The 20,864-nt window shown below is 42.0% G+C and overlaps 1 protein-coding gene across 1 annotated transcript; it reads right to left on the bottom strand.

The window, feature by feature from the left end:
- Positions 1 to 1,266: 1,266 nt before the first annotated feature.
- PKN3 (protein kinase N3) lies at positions 1,267 to 19,580 on the bottom strand. The gene is made up of 22 exons (XM_057401464.1): positions 19,334 to 19,580; positions 15,764 to 16,046; positions 15,073 to 15,221; positions 14,165 to 14,294; positions 13,899 to 14,050; positions 13,362 to 13,557; positions 12,825 to 13,016; positions 12,475 to 12,584; positions 11,834 to 11,977; positions 10,841 to 10,916; positions 9,691 to 9,877; positions 8,518 to 8,629; positions 7,720 to 7,787; positions 6,200 to 6,266; positions 5,521 to 5,612; positions 4,974 to 5,150; positions 4,822 to 4,884; positions 4,189 to 4,265; positions 3,469 to 3,611; positions 3,130 to 3,237; positions 2,495 to 2,575; positions 1,267 to 2,162 (listed from the first exon to the last, which is right to left on the bottom strand). The coding sequence occupies exons 1-22, from the start codon at positions 19,352 to 19,354 to the stop codon at positions 1,950 to 1,952; spliced, it is 2,841 nt and encodes a 946-aa protein (XP_057257447.1). The 5' UTR covers positions 19,355 to 19,580; the 3' UTR covers positions 1,267 to 1,949.
- Positions 19,581 to 20,864: the final 1,284 nt, after the last annotated feature.

The raw sequence follows: 20,864 nt of genomic DNA, 5'->3' as shown, positions 1-20,864 counted from the left end.
ACAGCATGATAGTCCAAAAGCAGAACAGCATCCCTTTTTTTACCAACTCCAGTGCTTGTGATCTGTTTCCAGCCTGGTTAGTTCAGGGTAGAAACTCCTATCAGAGGGAAATCAGAACACTAAGAATTATTTTCAGAACAATGGCATGTCATCCAGAGAAGATTCTGCAGTTTGTGTCAGTGTGGCTCATTGGCCACATCACAATCTCTGGTTCTTCAAGTATCAGTCAAATAAAAGCTCCTCAGCAGATACTACAACTCAGAACACACAGTTTTGCACTGCTTGGTAATTCTTCTTAGAATGCACCAGGATGGTAATTTACTGTCTTTTTTCTGGATTAAAAAATTAAATATGCCTTTTTGGTTACGCCTCCTTCTTTGAACCCAAGTTCTAGATTTCACTGTGCTAACAATCCACTTTACTGATCACTTTACAAAGGCTTTGACCTTAAGAAAGGTCACAAAACACACTGTAGGGGCCAACAGCAAGCCAGGCAGCACTGTTCAAACAAAGGGCAGGAAAATGCATATCCTGCTTTAAAAGGGTCATTAGACTGCAAGGCAGAGCAGGAGGATGAAGGATATTTGAACACAGGGATTTCAGATGCAGTTATAATTGGCTCTGAAAATACTAAATCTAGATTCAGTGTGAAGTACCTGTTTTGCACAAACATAGCTCTTACCTCTATGAATTCTTGACCAGCCTTGATGTAACAGTGGCAACTCACTACCTGCACTGAGCCTTATCTCCATATACAGCACAATTGCATTGCTTCAACTTCTGTTTACCTCTGTTGGAGACAAACTGAAAGAGTAATAGCTGTGTGTTCCCTATTTGTGATCAATATGATGCTTCATTTCTAGATACTCTTGCACTACTTTTTTTTTTTCCCAACAGGCTAATATTATGAATTTAAGAGGAAAAATGTATCTTACCAAGTATAATTACAACACATGCTACCAGGCAAAGGAAATCACCTTTAACTTACTGATTTTCCAGTATTAACACTAATTATTTGACTATCCCAACAAAAGATACAGGATACATATTGATAACATCTGTGGAGAGACAATTTGACTACAGTCATTTGTCTGTGACAGTGGATGACACCATGCAACGTGTACACAGACAACTGAGAGGAAGGGAGGAAGGAAGGAAGGAAATGCTACTATTAACATTTACAGAGAAAAGCCTGCCTGTTGGACAGAATATGGTTAGCCCTGACCTGAAATGTTCAGCTAACACAAAGGAGATGAAAAGCTGGAATTTCATTATAAGGAATGGTTTCTTTATTTTCAAGAATAGAATGTGCAAAGCTGTGGCTTCTTCATATCATTAAAAACAGTATTTGAGATTTAGCATCCTCAAAGAAGTAGAAAGAGACTAATTTTCCTCAAGATAAATCACTCGGATCATTATCAAACCCAAATATCATTGTCTTGGTTGTGTTAAAATCCAGTCCTTCTCTGGCATACACATAATTATGAGTGGGAATGAGCTTAAAAATCATTACAAAGAGGGAATGCTGTATGTATCTTTTTTTAGACAACAGTTAAGAAGTGGCCATTCCCTCTAATACTATGCAACTTTGAAAAGCTGTGCTACTTACTCAGGCTTTTTGCAAAGAGTAACCTGGGTTGCAGAGATTATTTGATTTCATTAAGTCCATCTTAAATTCCACACTTCCATCTATATGTAATGGCAGCAGAAGATAAATCCAGTCAAACTAATTGCTCCTTAAAAACAACTGACATCCAGTATCCCTCCAGCAAAGGAGGCTGAAAAAAACCCACAGGAGGTTAACACAGCTTGTGGATCACTCTCATCCCAGGGTCATCAGCACTACTACTAGATCTAGTAGATCTGTTGACTTTTCCATTGCTCATGCCAAGTCCTCTGTTTGCTCTCTCAAGGTGGTAACAATCTGTTCATGTTTTTTATAGCTCGAGTCAAACATGTAAAAGGTGCCTGGAGACAAAGTCAAAGTCCTTGAAGACATTCTGCTCCTTACGGGTTAGGAGAGCAACCTCCTCAGGAGGAGTAAGGATGGGCTTTTGTGATGTAAACTCTTCATCAAAGTTGCTAATGTCAGTTGGGTCTCTTATAGTGGGCACAAAAGGGGGCTTCAGAGTCCTGGCCAACAAGGCATCCCAATCAATTCCCTGTAAGAGAAGGAAGTGAACAGACCAAATTGACATTAAGATTATTTATGAAATTAGATGTTTATGGCTTACAAGGTAGGTGTATTGGTACCTAGAAGCAGCACAATCAGAAATAAACCAGTTCTGGGAGCTTATAGATCCCAGAATACACTCCTGGGAGATGTCATTTCAAACATGAAACACATTCTGGAATAGAGCACTGAGGTGCAATAGAAGCTACCACTAAAATCTCACTGATGACTAATAGAAAACATGCCTCCATACCAACAGAAAGTATATCACTCTCAGCTCAAGCACAAGAGATGAGGAGGAGGGATAAAGTGAGTTCCTACCTTAAAAAAGGCCTGGATTTTAATCTCTTCTGCATCTTTTTCCCCTGCTCCCAGTCTACGCTCTGGACATTTCTGAAGAAGCTGCAGAAAATATCAGGTCAAAATTAAACACTGGGAACAAAGGTGGACAGAAATCATATTCCAGAGAAAAAAAAGAAAAAAAGAAAGGAGATGGACTGACCCCTAGGTATCTTCTCATTCTCACTTTGCAGCAAGGTCATAAATCTGCTAGTAATAGCTCAGACCTAGCTCCTTGTAAATAACTTGCCCACATCATTAAGGTACCTGCTATAAACCGCATGAAGCATCTCATCTTAATTGTGAACCCCTGACTACTGGGTTACATTTAAAAACTGAATGATTCCGACATTCCTGCCCTTGAATCAACACTTTTCCATGTCAGACTTGGCAGCAACAGCCCTCAGTAAGAAGTCTGCTTAGTCATCCTTAGACAGAAGAATAACATTTATGTAAAGGGAAGGAAAGGAAAAATATGTGTAAATGTTAAATGTTTCCTTAGTCTGCGCAGGCAGCTCCAGATTACACACACAAATGTTATCCAGTCCTAACAGAGTCCCTCTGGATCCACTTCCACAATAAATGCAAATTCCTCAGCGACCCATCAAGCCCATTACCTTCCGGATTATAGAAAGTGCCTCAGATGAAAGGAATCGTGGATACCGGACTTCATCATTGACAATGCTGTCAAAGACTTCCTCCTCATCGTCTCCAGGGAATGGTGACTGCAATTGGGACATCTGATTATTCAATTCACATAGCACCCATTCCTCACTATTACATAGGGATGAGAATAGCATACAACTGTATGAATTAGTGTTTGGCAAGCACTATGAATGAGTAAAATGTAATTTAAGTACTAACAGTTGACTGCATTCAGCAAAGTGTTATCTTACGTGGTTGGGTGCTATTGCCACAAGCCTGTTTAGGGAAGTCCTCTTAAAGAAAGGTCTTACCTCGCCAACAAGCATCTCATAAATGAGCACACCCAATCCCCACCAGTCTACTGCCCGAGTGTACGAGATGTCCGTCAGGACTTCTGGAGCCAGAAATTCAGGGGTGCCACAGAAGGTGTTTGTGCGATCTCCAAAACCTATTCCTGTAGGAAAAGAACACTTGTAAAACCCAGCACACGTTACTAAAGGGACCACATGGAGCCTCACTTTCTGGAAGCCACAGCTTATCACTGATAATCTAATGTTGTTAACAAGGCGAGGGTTCTCTTTAATGTCTGTAAACAGCAATAGCAGGTATGAAACCTGAGGCCCTTGACAACTCCAAATAAGAAATATACAGACAATGCTTAAAGAAACAGAATAAACAAGGCAATTCCCTGCAGATTCCATTGCTCATTTACTCAAGTACACATTTTGTAGCATCCTATATTCTGGCTCCTTTGAACAAGCAAACACATTGTAAACTCCTTCGTAAGCTTCCTGAAGGTGAAAGGGCAAATTTCTCTTTCCAAGTTCATCAGGGCCAGACAGGTGACGGTGTTTTGTTGATTGGTTTGTTGGGGTTTTTTGGTCTTAGTGGGTTTTATTTTGTTTTAAAGATGGGGATCAATGCAAGTTACACAGGACCACCTCAGTATCTGTATTTGAAAACAAATTACTGAAGCCCAGACCCTAAACTGGTTCTGATGGTTCAATTTCAGCTTCACCAAAGTCACTCACCTTCCTTACACAATCCAAAATCTGCAATCTTCACGAATCCTTCAGCATCTAAAAGCAGATTATCCAATTTCAGGTCCCTGAAGGTAAAGGAGAGGAAAGAAAATAGTGAATGAAGTCCTACATATTTTTTTGCCATCCAACATATTTTTTTGCACAAGAGGTGCAAGCTAGATGTTAATAAAATCAAATTTAAATTGAGCAAAGTCTGCATTTGTTTGAAATCATGTATTATTTCAAAGATTTCCCTTAAGTTATTGATGTTTTCCTCTTAATGAAAGGCTCACAAAGCAGCTTGGAGCTGAGTGGGGCTTATTCATCTGGAAAAGAGCACCCCACAACAGCATGACACATTACTTGACTATGATAGTAAAAAAGAAAGCAGTGGCATACAGGTGCCCCCCAGAATGTATTGCCATGTCAGAGAGGACTAATCACCTGCAATATGTCAGATGAATAGCTTTTGGATGACTTTCTTTACTTTAAACACGATGAACATGCTGATAGCAGCAGGCGATGGGGAAAATAAAGACAAGCAGAAAGATCAGAGACCCTAGCAAGATAGTGAGCTCCAGACAGGAAAAATCAACCTTCAAGTTGCTGGACTGTCTTATTTGTGAATTTTTGCTTCTTTACCTATAAACAATTTTCTTCGCATGCAAGAACTGGAGCCCCAAGACTACGCAGGCTGTGTAAAACCTAAAAGAGAGGAACAGTTATCAGGAAATATATATGAGAATCAAGTTCAAAATGTTTAGTGCCTGGAAACTAGACTAATTCTAACTCACTGTGCCACATGCTCTGGAAAGACGTCTTCATGGATGCGCATCATAAGATCACCACCCGGAGTATATTCCATCACGAAACAAGCATGATGAGGTGTCTGGAAACATGCAAACATGTTCACCAGGAATGGATGACCAGAAGAATTGACCACTTCAAATATTCGCTTCTCACAGTTCAAGCTGCCGGGATTCAAAGAAAGAAAACATCAGTGTTAAAACCTGGCAGAAAAGCCTGTTCTGAGAAAGACAGGATGAAGAAGAAAATCGTTACAGTTTAAGTTAGAGAAATAAAAAGCGAGGGCTAATACGACATTTATCTTACATCCTTCCAAATCTTCAGTCTTACAATGTTCTTCAGGTGTTATTCCACCAGAAGGCAGGAAGGAGCACTGTTGTAAGTTTCCTTACTCGTGATTTTACTTACTCAAGCCCTAAGGTCATATTTAACTTTAACAGTGCCATGACCAGTACACATAAAACCTACTAACATTTGATTACAGGTGTGTAAATGTACCCTCTGGCAATAGTACCATCTCTAAACCAAGCTCACCTATCAATTTCATCTCTCCTAATAATATCTTTTTTCTTCAGGGCTTTGATAGCATACAGCTTCCCAGTTGACTTGTATTGAGCCAGCAGTACCTGAAAGACAACAGAAAAGCTCTACTTCAAACAAATCTGTTACTTTCTTATTGGATTACTTTGACTGGAGTGGATAGAAATAATTTGTGTCAATGGGAGTCATTCTCAACGCCAAGATCAAGTAACTCCAAAAATTTAGTGCTTTTTTCCTGCTCCTTGTACTGAAACAGTCTAGAAGGATGTTGGTGTAAGTTATATTCTTTCCACAAACAGTAGTATCACAGCTGGTGCAGTGCTTCATGAGCACCTCAGAGCTCTCACAGCAAGGAACTATGTATACAGATTTTGGGAATGGAGCTATTCCATTAGTGACCACCATGAAAAAGAAAGGAATGGTAATGGTGTGCTTTATGAAATGACTCTCAGGATAGTTTTCTTCAGGCTTTGAAGCCACAGATCTTCAGGAATTTTGACTGTTAACAACTTATCTGCTGCTTGTGCGGTTGGGCTGGGTTTGTTTTGTACATCTGCGTTACAACAAATCTCTTCTGTACTGCAACGTTTCTATTTGGACTCTGAGGCAAAGGCCAATCCTCAGAGCCACAGTCCCTCTGCCCTCTTTCAGAAAGCGTACACTTCTGTATTACCTTCCCAAAGTGACCACGTCCCAACATAGCAATGCAGTGAAAATCCTCAAGCTGAACTGTCCTTTTCCTGCAGACAAACACAGGATTGCTGAGACAATACCCAAAACATGCACAAGCAGATAACTAAAGAGTACATATTTCTGTTAGGTGAAGAAGCTCTATATAGCAAAACGGAAAGCAAACAGCTGTGTCAACCACTTCTTGTCTAAGATGAAATCCTGAAAACTTAGGCTTGCTGCTGTTCTGCCACTGAAAAAAGTAGCAGGCAACCAAAAGGAAACTGTTCTCAGTGGCAGCAGTCTGACTTGAATCTCTGCTGGCAGAGGAGCAACAATTCTGACTCTCCAAAGCTTGCTTTCTCTGTTACTTTCCGTAACAGGATTAGTTCCCCTCCACCCCCATCCTTGAGGGAGTAAAATTCAATTTTGCCTTCGCTTCTTTCAGCAGGCTCAACATCAATTGTGTTAATCAGACATGAGCATGTATATCAAGTGCTGGTAGGATAAGGGCATAAGAAAAGAAGTTCTCTCTCAAGAACTGGAAATGAAACATGGTGAGACAAAAGACATAAGATGTTGGTGGAAAAAACATAGCTGAATAAAGAGATGCTGTGTCAGCCACAAGGTGTTACCAGGGAAACTCAGTCTGCAGAACTGCTTGGAAATAATAATAAAAAAATCCCCAACAAACAACCCACATCCTAAACACCCGAGTCCAGGATCATCCTTTAAATGGCAGCAGATACTCCAGGACACCTCCAGTCAGTGAAACAAAGAGCAAAGTATCTACCCATGAAGGACTAAAATCCCTCCCGAGCCTTCTCAGAGGGAAAGTAGGCAGGTGCCTGACATAGTTTTGAAGATGGGACCCCTCAAAAGTGATAATGAAATTATGAAGATAATTCTATGATCTGAACCGTAAGATCAGCTTTGATAGATTTTGCTATTCATGCTTTTTTTTGTCAGTATTTGTTCAACAATAATAATTATTTTTACCTGTCCTGGTTTTGGTATATTTACTGCTGTGTGTTGTTGTTACATACAAATTGTGCATATATAGCCGCCACAGACTATAAACAACTTACTGGTTTATGCCTCCCTATGTAACGAAATACAGTGTATCTTGCATATCAACAGAAACAGAAGTGTGAGAGATAGCAAAAGTGGTTCTGAAATTTATTACTTAGAACACAGGCACATTTAAATATACCACACCATAAAACTTCAAAGAAGGAAGCACTTGAAGACAGGTAAGTGACTTTACCTTCTACTCAAATAATCTATTACACTGTAGTGTACAGCCTATCACTAGTCTAAGTGATGGGGTTAAAAAGCAGATAAGTCACATTTGGACAAGTTCAGAGCAGACTTTTCATGGTACTGTCTACACTCAGCACTAAGAGGCTGCTGCTGAGAAACCAAAGCAGACCTTGAGCTGAATTTTAGACTGCATGCTCAAACATTTCAGCCCAGTTCCTCTTTAATCTGTGACCCAAGATAGCCCATGCTGTCCACAGTTACCTTGGAGATGCTGGGACTGTTACAGCAGAGCTGCAGGACTTCTCTTCAACATGCAGCCTCTTCAGACGCTAGGAACAGAAAGAAAAGGACAGAATCCGGAATCATCAAGTCAGACCTGAACATCCACATCCAAGTTGTCTCCTCTGTCATGAATCAGCATAACCACAGACAAGTTCTCACAGTTGGTCATCCCCTCTGCTCGGAGGGAAGCAGCATGAAAACAGATTGTCTATAGTCTCACGTAACATGTATGATTTTTTTTTTTTATAGGCTCAAACCCTTTCAAGTAAATGCTTTTGTAAGTCTGGGATAAAACATTTCCTTTCTAGGAAAAAAAGACACTTCCTGTCCCAGGAAGAGTCACAGTGATCAAAGAATGCAGCTTCCTCTATCACCAAAGGCAAATAAGAAAGGGTAAGATGTGGTAAAACACAGGTCATTAACCATTATACTACTCAAAACAATTTTCCTGCTCCTTCCTGTCAGAAAATGTCAGAAAAATAGAGCTCTTCTTGGGTTTGCCCAGTTTCTTCAACAACAAAGAACTTCATCTTGTCCTAAAAGCCTGCCTACCTTCCTTCCCCACCTTCTCTCTGCACTCTTGCCCCGAACTCTCAATTTAATTTTTTTAAAGATTCCATGCCAAAACAGCTCACCGGATTCTGAATCCCTGGAGATCAGCCAGCTAATGAGGAGATGCCTGTCTATAGCTGATTTCTCCAGTAAGAAACAAATAAGAACTGGGCCTTGAAAGAATAACAACCAATAGAAGGTCTCCCTGTTAGCCCTAACTATTACCGGAGAATCTGCAGGAGATGGGGTTGATTCTTTGGAGTTGGCCATCTGGAACAGACGTGGAGGCTTGGGTGGAGCTTCATCAGCAAAAGTGAGCTTAGCTGCAGGAAAGTCACTGCATTTGTAAGACAAAATAGAAAGAGATTGCCTTAGAACAGAACATCGTACAGGCACATCTTTTGTATATTAATTCAGCCCAACACACTAGACAACAGGACTCCCTGATTCACATCACAAGTCTGTGAGGTATCAAGAGTTATGCTCTCCTAAATAAATGAAAAGAAGCTATTAAGTTGGTGATAGTTAAACTCACATCCAACAACAGCTCTCTGATGCTATAAAAATCAATTAAACAGAGGTACGTAGAAATAAGTCACTGTTATCAAGAATTTAAAGGAAGCCTTGATTTTAACAGCAACACAGTAGCTGATTTTTTTTCTTTTTAGCTTTTCTATGTCTTGTGAATCAGCAGGAATAGTGTCTTTTAGATACGATATACCTTCTATGCGATGTACCTTCTGAGTGCTCCCTTATGCTAGTGGTTGGGGTACACTTAGCCTCACGAAGGAAGAGTGCATTTTTACTACAACAATCACATTGTGACCTTGCTTGGAGTTCAGTTACTATACTGGTAAAGATACTTTATATGTGGAATTTCTTTCCTTTACAGCACAAAACCAATACACCTTTCTTTGTATATAAAGTAACTCTTGAAATCTGCTTTTGGTTAGGTTTGGGTTTTGGGGTTTTCTTCCCCCTTTTGTTTTTTTGTTTTTTTTTCTGTTGCTTTTGTTTTGTTGGGTTTTTTGTGTTTGTTTTGGGGTGTTTTATTTTGTAGCATCACAGTGGTTACTTATCACCACTTGCCCACAGATCTCACTGCAGAGGAAAAGAAAGCTGCTGAAGTCTTACTGGCTCTGGAACACACTGCTTGTTAGGTGAGCAATTCTGGAAACCAGACCAAGTGCTAACAATAAGTCAGAGCTACCCACGATGTACTGAACACCCCACTAAAATTACATAATTTCAGGCAGCACTTAAAATCCTGAGTTAAATCCTCAGATACATTTTTCTGATCAATATCTTCCCCCACCTTAGTGAGGTGCAACCAAATTTTAAGATCTATCCTACACTTGTTCCAGAGTGTCATCCAGCAACACTCAGAACATGACTTACCTACTTAATTTGGACACTGGATCAACATGACTTTGTGGGGGAACTGGAGAAAAGTCTGTGTGAATGGGATCATGGAGTGGGGGACTCAGAGTGCCCATGGAACTACACGGAGGGAGGAAACTCATCATCAGGCGACCCCAAGCAGCAACATTTATGTTCATTTGAGGAGCTCGGAGAAATTCTTTCCCTGGAGGAGTCAGAGTCAAACCACCAGCGATTTAACAACACATAAATTACAATCTCATGTACTGTTAAATTATTGTTTTCACCCAAACACCCGTGGGTTATTCAAAAAGGGATCCCACCTCGGGGAAAATGGGCTTTTTTCCCCCCTGAAAGAAAGATTAGTAATGATGATGATACAGATCTACTGTTTCACTTAAGTTCAGTTCCATAGAATATCATAACAATCCTCAAGTAGAAACTGCATGAAACATTAAAAACCTTATTTTAAGTCAGGTTTTCTTCTATTTCAACACTGTATTTTAATCAGGCAGCTTGGTAACAGAAAGTTTCTGAAAATGCCTTGAAAAGAATAAAACATTTGGAATGTTTTTGTTATTTTTACTGCTTCCTGAATAATATAATATCTCATTTATCCCCACTGCCAGGAGTTCTCAGTATGTAAAGTCTTACCTTATTCAGCTTCACAAGAAAGAATTTGCAGACAAAGAAGAAAGTATGCAAGTTATTCCAGTCTCTAAACTAATAATCTGAGATGTCAGCTCTAAAGACTTGACAATCAGTAGCCTGTTCATGACACAGTCTTCTATAATTCAGAGTTTTCCTGAAAACCTTCCAAACTCTGTTCATCAGTAACAGCATTACTAGTTAAATTAGCACAGCTTGAGTCTCTGATCTTGCTAAGGAGGCTGTTAAGTAACTAGTAATTATATCTTCCTCAAAACGTTAATTATGAGTAGAAACATCACAACAATTATCACATTACATAGCCAGGCTGCCTACATGTTTTGCGATTGAACAAACTTTGCCATTCTAATAGGCCCACCTACTTAGACGCAGGAATTAGCAAGCATTCTAGTGTCTTACAAACTCGGTGGGATAGGAGGGTACACCAGCCTGCTTGTGCAAACCCCTGCCCTCATCTACACACCCTACATAGCAAGCAGTCAGCTCTCCAGTAGCTTACCTTTCTGTTTGGGGAAGATGCGTTTCTGTCGCTGCAGTTTTGGCTTTCTCTCAATGACAGGATTACAGAACATCACCTGGCAGAGAAGCAATGGGGATTTGTCAGGATTTTTCATTTACACTGTGAACACAGACCTTCACACGTGCCTGCCCTCTCATCAAATTCTCCATTCGTATCTGTTTGATAAGTAGGAGTCAAATTACATACACTCCAGACTGTGTTATTCTAGCTTCACCCTCTAAGCATCCATTACTTTAGCAACAGTTTTAGACGTTGGAATTTTCTGCTACCTGAAAGCAGAAAAAAACCCAGACAAATTCATATCCCAAACATCATTAATCTAATCTGTAAAGCCATGCATAAAGAACACATCCATTTGTAGGGTAAAAAAAAAGTATTAGTCCATGGCAGAGAAGTAAAAACCAAAACACCAAAACCAGCCCCCACAAAACCCAAATTTGCCTCCTCTCCTGCCTTCTTTGGTACATGAGGTCAAGATCCTGTTTTTGGAGAGATAACCACAGGAACTTTCATCACAACACAAAGTACTGTGGCTTTTACGGGATTACCTGCATAATCTCTTCATTGATGGTACTTGAAACTATTAACCTCAGAAAGATGATAAAATAAGCATACCCAGAGGGAATGTGCATCTCTGATTCTACAGTCTCTCTGATTCAATTCTGACCATTAAGCCGTATGTTTAATTAAAGTGTCACCAATGACTCACAATGAAAGCAAATAAAACCCAACAGATTACACAGCACACACACAGATAATTACAGTGGAGCAGTTGAGGAGTCACTCCAGGCTATGGCATATGCACATCTATTATATCATGTTGCTCCTTATTCTTACACAGAAAAGGATTTCAGGTGTCATTCTACCCTTCTAGATTATTGCTCCTTCCATCCCTTGTATCCTGGGTTGAACAACTGCTTTGAGGGCAAGCATCCTAAGCAGAGTTCTCTTAAAAAGAAACAAAGCTTATACCTCTGCAAAGAGCATTCCTTGGGGTTCCAGTGGGAGGCACATCCCGTGACGTTCGTTATCCAGAAAATCATCCAAACGTAAAAACTTCACTGCACAAAGTTCTCTCCAGTCTCTCCAGTAAATGGCAATTTCTAGCTCACGAGACTGGTGGGATGGGTGAGTGGTAAGGGAGAGAAAAAAAAGGCAGGAGAGAGTTACATACTACCCCATGCTCTGGCAATGGCACACACATGCTGCTGTTAAAGTAAATAGAAGAAATAAAATCAGTAAACTAAACAGTATGCATAAGAATCTTCTTTAATACTTGTTTCCCACTTTCTCTGTTGTTTTCACATCTTAATTATAGACCCTCTGAAGATGGTTGTCTTGGCTTCCAATTTCAGAAATCCCTGTGAGAGCCACTTTGCTGATAACGGAAATAAAACTGCTCAGATAAGGAGAGAAGGACAACAGATGCTGTTCAGGCTGAACCTCTGCCAGAGATGCACTGCCTTCAAGGGAAGGCTAAGATAACTGGCACAGAAAAGGACAAGGGGACAGCAGCAATGCAGAGTTCACTCAACTGGAATGGCAGCTAAACAAGCAAATCAGGTAAGGAGAAATGGAAAAACAAACACTACAAGGAATCTACGCAGACTTACCCGGTCCAGTTCAATGACAAAGCTCTGGTCCCATGCCTGGTTATTAACTGGTCCCCAGTTTGTTTGGCCAACCACTTTATTGTCCGCTTTGAGAACAGCAAGGACCTCATCTAAACAAAGGAGAAAACATGGATTATAATATTTTACCACAGAGAATTTCCTATGCTGAAGGCAAATATCCCAAACAACTGTAATTTCTAGAAGAGTAGAGGGAGGACCAGGTACAATGCAATTAACTCTTAGCTTTGCAGAAAACAGGTATCTTGTAATTACACTCACACAAGGCTAATCAATACCATGATGACAAGACCCAATATGCCACTCAGTTCAAGAGGGAACCCCATACTCACTACATGGCTCTTCATTTCGCAGGTACTTCCCTGCAACACTACGGCCATGGATACCCAGGCCAACTCGTGTTCGGGAAAGGGATCTCAAATCACTTGGGCTGCCACAGATTGGAGAAGAACTAGTCATTCGGGAACGTCCTGGAACGTTTTCCAATAGATCCTGACACCCCATTAGTCTCACTTCCAATGTTCCTGAGGAATTTTAGGAGAGTAAAGAATATTATTACTATTAAATCCTCACATTCATCCAATTTTTGTGTAATGTAAAAAAAGTGAGTCCAGTCAGCCTTGTGCTCACAAGGGTCTGAAAATTTCTCAGATTCATATTTTCTTGGTTAATAGCTCAAATCTACCCCAGATTAAGGGACTGCAAATCCATATGATTAAAAAGCTCTGCCTGGCTTAGAAGACATAATTCCAGTCCCTAGAAAACCAAATCCCCATGTAGCAAAAGGCAGTACAATAATGAAAATAAATGCAATTAATTTTTCCGCCCTATCCTCCTCACAAACAACATGCCATGCAGAACTCATGTACCTGTAAGGGCTGTAGGTTTGACAACTGAAGTTGGTTGGATGCTGCCATGTTGAGCTCCCAGGGAGGAAGTATTTACTAGCTCCTGCTTGATGAGTGCTCTTTTTGGATGATCAGGAGAAAGCTCACTAAGCTGACGTTCCAAGGACAAGCGCAGCAGGTCAATCTTCTGAGAGGACTCTTGCAAACGACCCTGAGCCTGGCAATATGAAGTAGAACAGAAAACAGGCGTCGTTCAGCCCCAGTCCAGGTACTTTAATCCTTTCTGAACTACTAAAGCAAGCTTCCAACCCAGACCAGATAACACCTTACTAATAAAGGAAAAAGACTAAATATTTTCCCACAGATCCTGATCACCCCCATCAGTGTCACTTCTGAAGGAATGTTATTCCTAGAAGGGAAAGTGATCCCAGTTTGTTCTCAGAGAGACAGGAAATACCAGATTAATAACTCTTGGTTAACTCTACTCATTCATACTAAATCACTGATGTTGAAGCATCATGAAACCACCCTCTCAAGAAAGACTGAATAAGTGCTTACTTCAGCCAAGAACTTGCGGTCCTGTACCCGACTTCCTCCCAGGATCTTCAGCACATTTTTGGCCCCCTCAGCTACAGCAGCTTCAATGCGCAGGTGATGTCGCAGCTCCTCAACGCGCAGCTCCAAAGCACTGATGGTGCTCCCCATCCTCACTGGCCATTTGGGAGATAAAATATGGCAAGGATGAGAACTGACTGAGCACTGTGGATATTAAGGTTTTGGCTGCATCTGTTCTCGGCTGTTATCAGTTACTTAAAACACCCTACCTGCTGGATCCGCTGGATCTTCCATCCCTCCTGCTGACTGAGATACTTTCCCAATGTGCATGCGGATTATCTCAATCTTTGTCTTGCTGTCCTGAAGCATCTGCTGAGCTGTAGCCAGCAGCTTCCGCTCCTGCCAAAAAAGAAAGCATAGGCAGAGAGGGAACCTGCTCATTAAGAATGGATTGCACTGAGGTGTTCACATATGAGGATGAGGTGGTACCTGCAAGAAGGGTCATAAATGATTCTGAAATAGCATACATAAGCAGTTATGTAAAGGAGACACCTCTGAGGATCAAGGACTTTGAGACTGCTATCTCCATTTTTAGAGGGAAAGGACAGGTCAAGGTGATGACCAGTTATAATACCAAATCTTGCAGTCACTGAGACTAGTGATTCACTGGTTAACTGTGCTTACACTGTTTTGTGAACAGAGGTTTTTAACAAATAAGAGTATCACACCCTCTACACTGCTGGTCTGGATAAATTAAGCTTCATAATAAGTTTGGAATTTATTGTTTTTTTTAATGGGTCTTTTAAATATTTTAATTTGTCTTTTAAATAGGGTTATACCAAACTCAATCATCCAGTAATTATAGGTTGGATCAAGTCCTTGGCAAATGAAACATGCATCATTCACTCCCTTTTTGATTCCTGCTAAATTCTTGAAATCTGTATCATGTTGCAGGAAGCCTAATGCACAGTTACAGTATTGGTTGTCCTGTGCTGTAATGTGACATGCAGCCACTATGCTGAGAACCAAAACGCAGAGACAGGATTTAGCCAAACAAGCTTTACAAATTAATTTCTTCCACACACCAATTATCAGAGAGAGTTTTTATGTATGGATTTTAAACACACATTTTAATCCAAAAATCCATATTCTCAAATGGTTGCTTATTCCTGTTTACCTTAGATGTTGAATACATTTGGATCATGTTTTCAGCTCCTTGTTTCACTTTCATTTCAACATGTAGCTGCTTTTTCAGAGCTTCAACCTTCCTTGCCATGGGGTCTGGGTTTCTTTCCCAGAGACAAGGATATGGAGACACCGATCCATCTGTATAAACAATACAATCAATACCATTAGTTATCTTATCTTGTGTCATTTCACTGGTTATTGATGGGTGACTCTATAAAATAAGGTTAGTCTATAAAAGGAAGTACAAAAAGGTCTTGTCTACAAAACTGACTGCAAAACACTCTTTCAAATGAAAATCAGTATTTCTTAGTTTATCAATGAACCCATTCTAACAAGCACTCTTTGAACCTTTTATACTCACTCATCCTGTCAGATACTTGGCTGATCAACTGCCCAGAAACTGTTCAAATCTCTTCAATTCCACCTGCAGCCTATGCCTGAATATTACCTGTATCCAGCACTCAGCTGGTCTTCTCCCTGCATCAATCTCTCATGTTGCTTTCTTTCACTTTTATTGCCCATACTCAACTTTTTACTGCACAATAATTTCATCAGCTAAATACCAACAGAAGAAACTCTTACTACTTCTGAGCCCTCAACAGAAAAATACATCAATTCAATATATATAAATATGAAGCACTATAAGAGAATTTTCCTGTCAATCATAACCCAAGCCCTACCTGTCTTATTCTCCTCTTTGTCTGTTATTACAATCCTTGCATTAAGCTCCTGAAGTTCCCAATGCAGTTGCTCCAGTTTTCGGTTGGAAGATTTCAGCACATGCTCTATATGAACAAGATTCTTTCTGTCTGTTGTCGCTTTGCGCAGGTTTTCTGCTCCCTCTTTAATCTTCAGTTCTTTCTGTATAGCACGGCGAAGCAATTCCTTCTCACCCTCCAGTTTTTGCTGAAAGCCTGGATCCATTAAGTTCACACCATTGCTCAGCTGCAAGAGACAGCTGCCCTGTAATCAAGCCAATAGGATTTCAGAGATAACACAGTTCAACCATTTTTATGGTATAGCAATACCCTCATAACATTCCACTCCTTCATTTCATTTAGAAACTGGTTCAAACAAATTCTTAAGCCAAACTTTTCAGCAAACTTCCAACAAGACCAGACCTACATTTAAATTGCAGAGGACAGAACACAACTTTGATCTTAACATGCCTTAATTTCATTTTAAACCATACTGGAGAAAAACCTTCACATTGTCTCCTTGTTATCTAACGTACACACACATCTTTGCTCTTCAAATATCAAAGCCCAGACAATATTTGCTCTTGTTCTGATCACCATTCACTTTTACTAGTATGATGTAATAGATACAGATTTTTACATGGATGTGTCTTGATGCTGACTGCTCAAAGACACATCCCAACTAACCCATTAGAGCTTCCTAGGCATATCACAAGCATGCATTAACTCTTGGCTGTTATGCATGAAGAAATAAAATGTAAAGCCTACAGATGTTTCAACAAATGAACAAGCAACAGAGTAACTTAACTTTCTGCTGTTGCTGCAAAGGTGAGCCAATTGTTGTCTCAGTCTCTACTCTGTGATTTACAGGCGGTAAAGCCACTTAGAAACACGGACTATTTTTGATTTGCATTAGTAGCATTCAAGCTTGTTCTACATTATTTTCAACACTGCTTGTTCTAGTGATATACCATCAGCTCTGGATGGAGATGCTCTGTCTCCAGGCTCTGGACATACACAGCACAGGCAGTTGCAGCAGAGGTGCATCTCACTGACCACATAAACACTGAACTCAGACCAGAGCTGTGAAAGCTTTATCCATGAGGATGCTACTTAAAACTGTAACAGATCCAAGCAAGACATTGTTTCTCTCTTCAACAGGAAGAGTGCCTTTAGGGCATTCAAAGCAATACATATATTAATAACCTAACGTTAATGATTCCGCATACTACCTGCTTAAACGCAAAAGCAATGGTTGTCAAGCTCTACTACTGATGCCACACAGCACGTCAGTGACTGAAGACAGAACTCAGGAATCCCAACTTGCTTTCAGACTCCTTAGTCGGTTGACCACATTTGCAACAATAAACCACACTGGTTTTGTGTTACTCAGGTAACAATACTGCACTTTAGGAGTGTGCCGTGCATTCAAAGCTTAAACCACTCACACAGAAACAATTATTTAATCAAAGACCCTACCAAACATCCTCCATCAGTTTTACTTATTTCAGTCTAACACCAAAATAGTTAAAGAAGAAGGAAAAAAACATCTATTTTAAAGCTGGCTTAGAATCAAGTTGGGTCTGCAGGAGATACACAATAGCCAAAACAGGAGTTGTTGGGATTGGTAACAAAAAGGCTCAGATTAACATCCTGATTCCAGGAAGTTCTCGCCCAATTAGTAAAGCCAGGAACTATAAGCCAGAGCTTTGATAAACATCCAAAGTTTTGTGAGGAAGAACTTGAATCATGGAGTTCCTGAGTCACAGGCAGCCTTTACCAGCTCAAGGTTGAAAAATCAGTAAGCTCTTTATCCATTCTGTAGCAAATGACTAAAAGGAGTCTGTTCGGCTGCAATTCTCATTTAAACCATTAGAAAAAACATACAGATCTCTTTTCTATCCAAACTATGCAAATGGGTGTAAGCAATCCACCCCCTGGGTCTGCTCAGAGCAAGGGAATGAGTAGTGGTGCAAGTGTAATACCAATGAAGGGAGCTGAATACAGAGACCTGTGTATTGATTCAGAGAACAGGTATAGTCTGGGCAGTTTTGGGGTCAATTTTCCTCCACATCACTCTCTGCCAGAAGCTAGTATGAATACTGGCTAATGCACCATGCTGGTTTTTCTAAATATATTTAGAATTTAAACATGGTATGTTTTCATAAAATCATGGAATGGTTTGGCTTGCAAATTACCTTAAGCTCATCATCTAGTTCCAACCCCCCTGCCACGGGTAGGGACTTTTTGAGGAGGATGGAAAAGGTGAATTTGCATTTGGATTGATCCATTTTGCATTCTGACTCAGGAATTTCGGTGCGGTATCAGGAGACTGCCCCAGCCCATGCTGCAGCTGTTCCTGGGCTCCCCACAAAGCTCAGTCCTTCAGGATAAGGCTCCAACACAATCCCAAAATGCATTTACAACTTGCAGAGAAGTACCCAAGCAGGCTTAAATAAACTCGTTTTTGGTACTTGTAGTAGGGCTGCCACAACTTACCCAGGGCTTCCAAAACTCACCCAGGGCCTCCACAACTCACCCAGGGCTTCCACTAGGCTCCTTGCACTGAAGTGTCTACACTGCTTCCTAACTGGCAGAAATATCAGCAGTATCAAAGCTGCACTTAGTCCTTGGGATTGCAGCCTGGGAAGATCCCATCCCCTTACTGGTTATGCCCAGTTTGGCAATAAGCTTCACCTGCACAAAGCCCAGGGCAGACCTGGCTCTTACAGTTTCACCACTAACACAGAAACCGATTTACAGTTTGATTAAATGAGCTGATCAACTACCCAGAAACTATTCAAATGAGAAAGCTCACATGTGTTCACCAGGACATTGAAAATCACATCCTTCAGGGCAACTGTGTGCTGTAGGGAAAAGGCCTGTGTCGGCACACACATGCTAGCCACATTCACTCTTTACAAGAAAAAAAGACACTGCAAGCATCGTAAAAAGCCACTTGCAATCCTGTCTGGAGCCATTCAGCTCCCTTCCCAACTCCAGTCTGTGTAAGGGTGGAGGGCTCCGAGCCAGGGAGAACCGCGTCTTTTATGCCGCTCTCTCCATCCCATCTTTCCCAGATTAGGCTGGAAACGCCTCAAGGGAAGAGGGCACCGAGTTTATTCCAGAACTGGATGTTTTTCGGAGCACGGAGGCTGGCGGCCCTCCCAGCCCCGGCAGCGCCCCGCTGACCCACCCCTCCTCGATGCCGAGACAGGGATTACCCCAGCGGGCACCAACCTGGCCCGAGCCCCACTCCCCTGAGGCGGGGAGGGACATTTTTAGGGGATCCCACCCGCCCCCCAAGGCCTCTCCCTCTTCCCCAGAGCGCGGCCACCGCGACCAGCTGAGGAGACAGCGGGAAGCCCGCTCGCTCCCTCCCTGTCTGCCCGGGGCCGGGGGGCTTCCGGCTGGGCAGGAAAAATGGAGAAGACCCCCGAAAAGTAGAGGGGACCCCAGAAGTATGGAGGCGACCGCCCAGGGTGGGGAAACCCCCTCCCCTCAGCCCACCCGCCATGAGTCGCCCCTCCTTGCCCTCAGCGCGGCGCTCACCTGCGGGGTCCCCGCCGCCATTGCTCCGTGCGGCACCGCCGGCAACCGGCACTTTTCAAACTCCGGCCTTCCCGGGGAGCGGCGCGCCGCCGGCCAGCGCCCTCTCGCGGGGTGCGGGCCCGGGAGAGCTTGCCCGCGGCCGGCCCGCAGGGAGCCGGGAGCCTCCGTTCCCCACACGCCTCCCTGGCAGGAGGTCGTCCCGCGGCCTGCGCCCGCCCTGAGGGGAAATGCGCAGCCGGGACCTGGCGCGGGATGGCGGCGGGAAGGAGAGAGGCGCGACAGGCCGGACGCTGAGGAGACTGAGGTACCTCCCGCTGCCTGGCGTGGACAGCAACCCCTCCGCGTCGCGCTGCTGGGGAAGGAGAGGTTTTAGGGGGTCAGTGTTCTGTGTAGGTATAGAAATAGCGGGTTCGCGATGGAGGGGCAGTACAGGGACATACACAGTGGCAGATATCCTTATCCAGGTATCGGGTTTTGATCACTTGTAGACACCTCTGGGTGCTGTGAGGAAAAATGCCTGTGGCTGGGCCCAGCTTGCTGTGCTGTACTGAGGATATCGGGTGGTTTCCAATTTGAGTTCTCCACATTGACTCGTAACTGGTGTCTGTTGGTAGAGAAGCAAGCAAACTGCAGCTCTTCTCTAGATAGGGTGCTCCCCTGGAACAGGGGCATTCCCTGCTGCCACTGCTGGTTTTTGCCTAAGTGCCCCTTTATGTGTAGTATGTGGTGTTTCAGCTGAAGACTAGAGTGAAAAAAGAACCCAAATCCATTGGCAAGGCTGGCAGTAACCCCCCAGCTATCACAAGTGAAAACCCCACTATGTTGTCTTGCAGAACTGATTTACAGTGTGTCATAATGCTTAAAACACATCACAAATACTTATTGCTTTCAGGTGGTGAAGACCACCACTTGTAAGATCCCTCCTCAGCAGTTTTATGTAATGTTATTATTGCACTAAAATGCTTGGTTTGGGTCCTGGAGCAATGCACAGCTTTGAGTCAGAAGGCATCTGGAGGTTACAGCATTCCCACAATCAAGTTTAGAAAGAAATTAATAAACAGAAATGGTTTCCTTTTATTTAATTAGAATGTTTTTTTTCTAGCATAAGTGTTTTGTAAATGATCTGCAAGTGAATAATTAGGAAATCGGCAGAAATTTATCTTGACTGAGTTGAATTAATAAAGCCTTAAACTTCTATAAAACCTTTGATCATGCTCTTGTTGTTAATAAAGCAAGTGCATTAGATTAATGTAAACCCTCTGGAACCTATTGCTATTTGTAACATGGCCCAGGCTCTGTTTAGTATTTAAGGGATTATTATTATTAGACTGCATATTCATTGAAAGTACTGGAAAGGGGAAAGTAAAAGCTGGTAGGTGTGGATTGAAGCTCAGGACAGGGACAGGACCATCCCTCCAGCAGACTGGGCTTGTCCCAGCAGCCAGGATTCAGGTTGTATTTGTCTTGCACTGAGAGGTTTGGGGTCGTGGCTACAGAGGCCATTTTGCTGCTCTTGGGGTTCATACGAGGG

This window comes from Pezoporus wallicus, unplaced genomic scaffold (genome assembly GCF_028554395.1).
Source record: "Pezoporus wallicus isolate ANWC-B61680 ecotype Strahan unplaced genomic scaffold, APGP_CSIRO_Pwel_v1 contig_8013, whole genome shotgun sequence".
NCBI lineage: Eukaryota > Metazoa > Chordata > Aves > Psittaciformes > Psittacidae > Pezoporus > Pezoporus wallicus.
Note: the sequence above shows the minus strand (reverse complement) of the source record. Positions and strands in the feature narration are given on the sequence as shown.

What these genes read in the sequence shown, in the direction of transcription:
- PKN3 (XM_057401464.1), bottom strand. Translation starts at nt 19,354, where the DNA reads ATGGCGGCGGGGACCCCGCAG. An exon ending in TGGCGGCGGGGACCCCGCAG is followed by an intron (nt 16,047 to 19,333) that starts GTGAGCGCCGCG and finishes GCTTGATTACAG; the next exon opens with GGCAGCTGTCTCTTGCAGCT. An exon ending in CATCTCCTGCAGATTCTCCG is followed by an intron (nt 7,788 to 8,517) that starts GTAATAGTTAGG and finishes TTCTGTTCCTAG; the next exon opens with CGTCTGAAGAGGCTGCATGT.